General features: G+C 40.1%; 1 protein-coding gene across 1 annotated transcript in view; it reads left to right on the forward strand.

The window, feature by feature from the left end:
* Positions 1-4,271: 4,271 nt before the first annotated feature.
* The window catches only part of SARC_00177 (hypothetical protein), a gene marked incomplete at both ends in the record, with an annotated part of 5,544 nt that continues 2,769 nt past the window's right edge, over positions 4,272-7,046 (forward strand). The window contains 2 exons of the mRNA XM_014306170.1: positions 4,272-4,568; positions 5,245-5,402. Coding sequence (XP_014161645.1) covers positions 4,272-4,568; positions 5,245-5,402 — 455 coding nt within the window. The remainder of the gene's footprint in view (positions 4,569-5,244; positions 5,403-7,046) is intronic.

Raw genomic sequence — 7,046 nt, forward strand, 5'->3', positions numbered from 1 at the left:
TATGCATCTATAACTGGTATGCGTATGGTTCATATCCCATGACACACGACACTGCCATTCAATTACAAACTATCTTCTTGTACTTATGAGCAATTACACATGACGTCATCACACGCGAACCACACATGTGTATCTATATGGACATTTTGCTTTATAAATATACTCATCTATATTTATTTATATATATATATATATATATGAACTATATTCATGTGTATACATAAATATTTATTCTCAGTATAAATATTTGAAAATGAATTTATATATATACTTATACATATATATATATGACTATATATATATATATATGTGTATATATATATATGTATTTATAGATTTATAGATACATATATATGTGTGTGTGTGTGTGTGTGTGTGTGTGTAAATATATAAATGCGTACTGTGCGTTTGGTTGAGCGTTCGTAAAAACACATGACTATATCAATATCACCCAAATTGCTAGTTTGATTTGTACTCTTTCATTTGCTCGAAATCAGCTCATTCAGAAATTCCACGGCTTGAAGACGCAGTGTATTTGATACCATATTTCTCATCCACAGATACCGTCTAGTTCTTTCCTGGCCAATACTGATGTCCCCTTAACCAACATTGGGAGTGCTGAGATCGCTCCAGGGTTCACCAGCAGGGATGCGCATGAAAACAGGTAACTATCAGTATTGCGTATGTCTAGAGCATTGATTCAGACCTTCTCATGCTACTAGGAAAACACAGCACAGACGAGTACATACTCATGACAGTTTATTGAGATTTTCACTATGTATATTGTTCATGCCAGTCACTTTCAACCGGATATGCATCATAAACCATTGTAGTATCAGAATATTGTGGAAGGTTAGGATTTAAAATTCATCGTGAGGGACTGAAAGTGTAAGAATAAAAAATCCACCAAGCTTGTTGTACGGGGAATTGCTTGTAGTCTGGCTACGATTGTTCTTGCTGCGGACATATCTGTGCATAATATAGGCAACCAGCATACACACACTTCAGGAGCCTGTGATATACGAGGATGCACCATCACCGTATGAAGACACCACACTACTACCTAGCACAACTGTGTAAAATGCGGACTCGCAGGAATATATATATATATATATATATATAATTATAAATACGATTATATACAATTATAAATACAGATATATACTTTTATAAATACAATTATAAATAGAGCTATATACAATTATAAATACAATTATATATACAGTTATATACAATTATAAACACAATCGTATACAATTATAAAAGCCAAAACGCCTTTGCACACGCAAAAAAAATGAGGAATGGAGTGCGTGCGTTCATATCATTCATATCACCAAACACATCGATGCCCAGTTGGAGCCCACGCAGTGAGGAGAAGACTTTGGTGAACTCTGTGGCGGAGGGGACTGAGTCACAGAGACAGAGAGAGTGGAAGACGATCAGGTGTCTGCGAGACAACTTCAAGACCACGTCAGAGGAAAAGTAGGTTTTAGATTTGCCATTTGAAATATGAGCGTGGCGTGATATTTATGTGGATCAATTAAATTGCATTGGGTTTTGGGCGAACGTATAATGAGGCCGACTATCTGTCTGTGGTAATAACAAGACACGTATTAAGTCTCACTTCCTATTCGGGATAATCAAAGCTAAAACGTTTTCTTTCTTATTACTAATATTAAGTCATCAACAGATTTATGTTAATGTACGCTCATCATTATATGATAGTCTGCACATTGTCATCAGCGTATTGACTATATGCACTGCTGTACTTTATCCTATTACTTGGTGCAAGCCGTGTGCGTGCACTATTCGGCAATTGAATGCGCCCTGGTAGTATCCCAGACTCTCTGTCTGAAAATTGTAGCTGCAAAATTAATTCGAGAAACTCGGGTGTGTATGTGTAGTGAGTGATCTGTCTGTCGATACAACTGCATGGATATTATATGAGTATTGTATATGTTGTTTCAGGTACAATAGAGCTATACATATCTATATATATATATATGTGTGTGTGTGTGTGTGTGTGTGTGTGTGTGTGTGTGTGTGTGTGTGTGTGTATATATATATATATATATATATATAGCTCCCGTCATCTTCGTTTTTAAAGCTCGCTATTTACACACATTTGATTACAAATGCCACAGGCTCTTAATGGTAGACAAGCTATCGCATGGTCGTATTGAGAGCATTGAGAAGGGTGGCAAACGGCTGATGTACATTCTCAGGTTCGCGAACGGACTCAAGGCAGTGTTCAAGGTATATTTCTATCTGTATCCTCAAGTGTGCGTATACGAATGCTACTGTAGTTTGAAGTTTATATATTTATATTTAAATATATATATATAGGTAGACATGCATTTACATACAATCGTGCCTGTGCGGCACAGCTCTTCTTGATACAATTTATTTAGTGCGGCTTAGGCTCTTGGGATATGTTCTGTGATATGTGTTAACGTTTGCAAACTTTAACGCTGTAGTTGAGTTAGAACTCTTGGGCAGAAAGATTCGATCTGCGCTATTTCAGAACACTATTCTGTTGTTTTGATGGCGGCTTGGTAGAATACCTTGCTAGATATATCGTTCTGATACGCATTCCACTGACACAACTCATTTAGCCTTATGCTCTCTATGTGTGCACATGTACATTGTATTTATGCGAACGTTGTTTGCGTGAAGGTATCGTCAAATGCGTACTAAAACAATGCATACATGCCTGTGCAATATGAAAGTACAACTCTTACCGCACTGTTTTCTCAGTGTCCTGTTCACGTGATCTTGGTTTGTGGGAACGTTTGATTATAGACCAGTTGCAGTGAATGAATTCTTAAAACGTATACATACGTATATAAATCTTTGCGACAACGTAGTCTGGAATACAAAACGTTGTCACCAGTTGTATGTACGTATTGGCTCACCTCGCAACCCATGCCATTCTCGTCGACTTCAATACACGTTACGATGTGTAGGCCATGAGATCGTATAAGTCCTCTCCGGTCAGGTAGCCGCTATTGCATAGGTAGATCAACTTGTCGGAGATAGAGATACAGTGTATAAGTACTCTCAGGTCAGGTAGCTACTATTGCATAGATAGATCAACTTGTCGGAGATAGAGATACAATGTATAAGTATTCTCAGGTCAGGTAGCCACTATTGCATAGGTAGATCAACTTGTCGGAGATAGAGATACAATGTATAAGTATTCTCAGGTCAGGTAGCCACTATTACATACGTAGATCAACTTGTCGGAGATAGAGATACAATGTATAAGATTCCCAGGTCAGGTAGCCACTCTTGCATACGTAGATCAACTTGTCGGAGATAGAGATACCTCTCAGGTCAGGTAGCCACTCTTACATACGTAGATCAACTTGTCGGAGATAGAGATACAGTTGTGCACTGTCCACGACATGCTTGGGCGGTATAGCTCTGTGTGTGTGTCTCAGGCCGCTAAGATGGAGGTAGCGGTCGATGCCTCTTTGAGACTCAAGTGTAGCTGGTCTATACCACACTACAAGAAGTGCGGAATATCAAGACTTGTCAACTAATACATGAGTATCTTCCTGCACTCCACTTATTGAATAAGATCAAGAAAAATTTTGGCCTTGTCGAGCCTTCGACCGATTTTAGGTTTTAGGGTTTTTCTAAACCCTAATAAATATTGGCCTTGCTATTACCTGCGTTGAGCCTTCGAAGATGAAAAGGCGTAGACACTTTGGCTAGGCATGCAGCACAAATAGACATCATCTCCGACTATAGTTTAATATAGAGCTACCTACCGGCACCCCAAGTTGATATACACAATGCGCTATGTCTATACACATAAGTGAATGACATACGGCCTACAGTACGCAATATCGTGCAAGCATACTCGAATAGACACGTTGTGCGTCTGCATCCCGTAAGTGTTACAAAGTCATGCGATAGAGGCTCTTGAGCACAATTTAATAGCACACCTGTGGTCGTTGCACGCACAACGTCTGTAGACAGACAGATGCGGTTATGCACACGTTATGTGTGTGATGGACCACAGGTTTGGTATTAACTCGTGCCAAGATCCTGTATCGAATGACTTTGTAGCACCTACGGGGGTATATAGACCCACAAGACACAAACATACATGTATACGTATATATGGTTTGTCTCATGAGATATTGAGCGCTGGTTCGTACGCCTGCACTGAGCTTTAGAACACTACGGTCTCGGCTCGTTGTCTGTTTACCATACGAATCATATCATGGAAATGGCCTGGTTAGTTTGAGCTTGCTTTCTAAATGTCCATTCATTTACTGCGTACACGCGTGCACCGTATGAAGCCTTTCGGTGGTGACCCTGCCGAGCACACGTACATGCCTAAATCCCAAAGCCGAGACCAGAATACGGGACAGGACAGGCCCAAAAATGAAACCGAGGTGCGCGGTAACAACAGTCAGGGGTGGTGCGAGATAGTGGCGTATCACATCGACCAACAGTTGGGACTTGATAGAGTACCTGTGACTGTGGGTAGACCCATTGCACTACAAGCACTACTGGACGTCACGAAATCAGAGTTTGAACGAGACACACTTCAGGTGAGGGAGTTGGAAATACACAGGTGAGCTTGTGTACGCATACATATGTCTATAAACAGGAGTGTGCAACTATCGTGATGCGTGTATGTTTCAGTCTTACTGTATTTATGCGTGTATGTTTCAGTCCTATCTGGTATAAGTTTGACACTTCAAGTGGGGACATAGAAGTTTATGGTTGTAATTATCTACTCTTGTGTAGATCGATACCTATGTATATGCACGAATATCAATGCGTGCACGATATTCGGTAGATTAGGTGTCTTTTCAATTGAAGCCTTTCAAAGGCTCAATTCACCCTTTCAAACAAAGTGAACATGACCGAACTTTTAATATATGTCAACTCATATAAGGAGAAGACATCACACGCTGATACTGCTTACAGCCCCAAATAAGGGAAAAGCCATTCATACCAACATGGTTTATAGACATTCATACTGTCCTAGTGTATATACGCATGCTGATGTGACTTTTCCATGCATACCAACATGGTTTGTATATGTGCATACTAACGTGGCTGATGTACGCATGCTGACTTGGTTAATACATTCATACCAACATGGTTTATATATATGCATACTGACGTGGTTTATATACGCATGCTGACTTGGTTAATACATTCATACCAACATGGTTTATATATCTGCATACTGACATGGTTTATTGATACCTCTTGTAGCGCTGGGCGCTGTTCAGTGATGTAACCAACCAAGGGGATGCAGTGGTCAGAGGGAGTGTGACTGAGTGGCTGACGGGTGATACGCTGACCACGCCTGACGGATTGCAATGTACCGAACAGTGGCAAGACATGCTGGAATCCTTTGCCAAACACTCCAAGTATGGTTGTTGATCAAGTTCAGATACAAGCGTAATCAGTGATGTGTGTTGTCACGCGTGGACCAAATGTCGTATACACACTATAAGTAAGGATAGGGAGATGCAGTTTATATTAGTCTCATCCGAACACATGTTCAACATATGTTTTAGTAAATCAGAATTATGTACATATCCAGATAGTCCGTATGCACTTTTGTGCATATAACCCGTATGCATAAGTGCAAATACCTAAATGGAAACGTGTAATATGCACGCATCAACCGTGACACTGTCCATATCTTCATATCCATGCTAGTTTGCAATGGCTATTTCTCCTTTCGGTCATGTGTTAACGTCAATATAGAAACGGATTTGCCCATGAAGAGAGTACAATTTTGAATGACAATAATGAACCCTTGCTTTGTCGCGCCTAGTTTGTTGTTGTATGTGTCTATGCCACCCTACTCACGTTCATGCGCACACATATAACTATCCAGCCGTCTCACTATTCTACAGTGGAATAGCCGGTTCGAGCAATGGTGAATAGAACTCCATTGATATACCTAAAAAAAACACGTCATAGTATGTATAGAGATGCATGTTTCATTCCCGCTTATTTAATATGTAGCAATTCGCGAGCCACTTCTCCATCTATCGCCCATTTGAGTGTCTTTGAATGTCCGCGACGGCTACTATCGCAGCTTGACTCCTACCGATTGACTATCCATGTTACCATTGTATCGCATTACGTCTCTATAAATGTAGACGAGTTCCCAGGCGTGCAGACACATTTTGGTGTTGTTGCATATGATTACGGTGACTTCTCATCCTTTGACTATTTCTCAGACACAATAAGTATCAGAATCGGTATGCACTGCCTTGACTATCATTTCCAACACCGTGTAGTGTGACGTGGAACAACAAACCTCGACGGTTTAAGGGTTTTCTAAAACCCTAAACCCTATAACCCTAGAGCCCGTACATAACACAATAAGTCTCAGAATTGTGAGGACTACCATGCCTACCATTTTCAACATCGTGAGTGCAGGACGTATCAGAGACGTGGTCAAGCAAACCTCGACGGTTAGTTAAGATTCACTGTTAAAATCAATGAAGCTCGATAAAGATATTTCATTCTTTATCGCCCGTTGTAGTAATCTTTTTGTGTACTGATGGTTACTATTCCCAATCAAACACTCCTTAGGGATCACAGTCAGACTGTGATTGTAACCAAATCATCGAAACTTGGGGAGGGGTGGATGAGGGATATGTTTTCAAATATTTTGCCTTTAGTTGTGTATTTAATTGCAGGCTACTTCTTCATGTCTAGGTCTGGATGCCGTTAGAGGTATATCTAGGCTTATGTGCGTGTGTACCTAACATTTATTTGCAGGCTACTTCATGGGGAGTTAAGTTAGAGGTATATCTAGGCTTATGTGCGTGTGTACTTAACATTTATTTGCAGGCTACTTCTCAATGCCGTTAGTGGTATATCTAGGCTTATGTGCGTGTGTACCTAATATTTATTTGCAGGCTACTTCATGGGGAGTTAAGATAGAGGTATATCTAGGCTTATGTGCGTGTGTACTTAACATTTATTTGCAGGCTACTTCTCAATGTCGCTAGAGGTATATCTAGGCTTATGTGCGTGTGTGCTTAACATTT

This window comes from Sphaeroforma arctica (genome assembly GCF_001186125.1).
Source record: "Sphaeroforma arctica JP610 unplaced genomic scaffold supercont1.4, whole genome shotgun sequence".
NCBI lineage: Eukaryota > Ichthyosporea > Ichthyophonida > Sphaeroforma > Sphaeroforma arctica.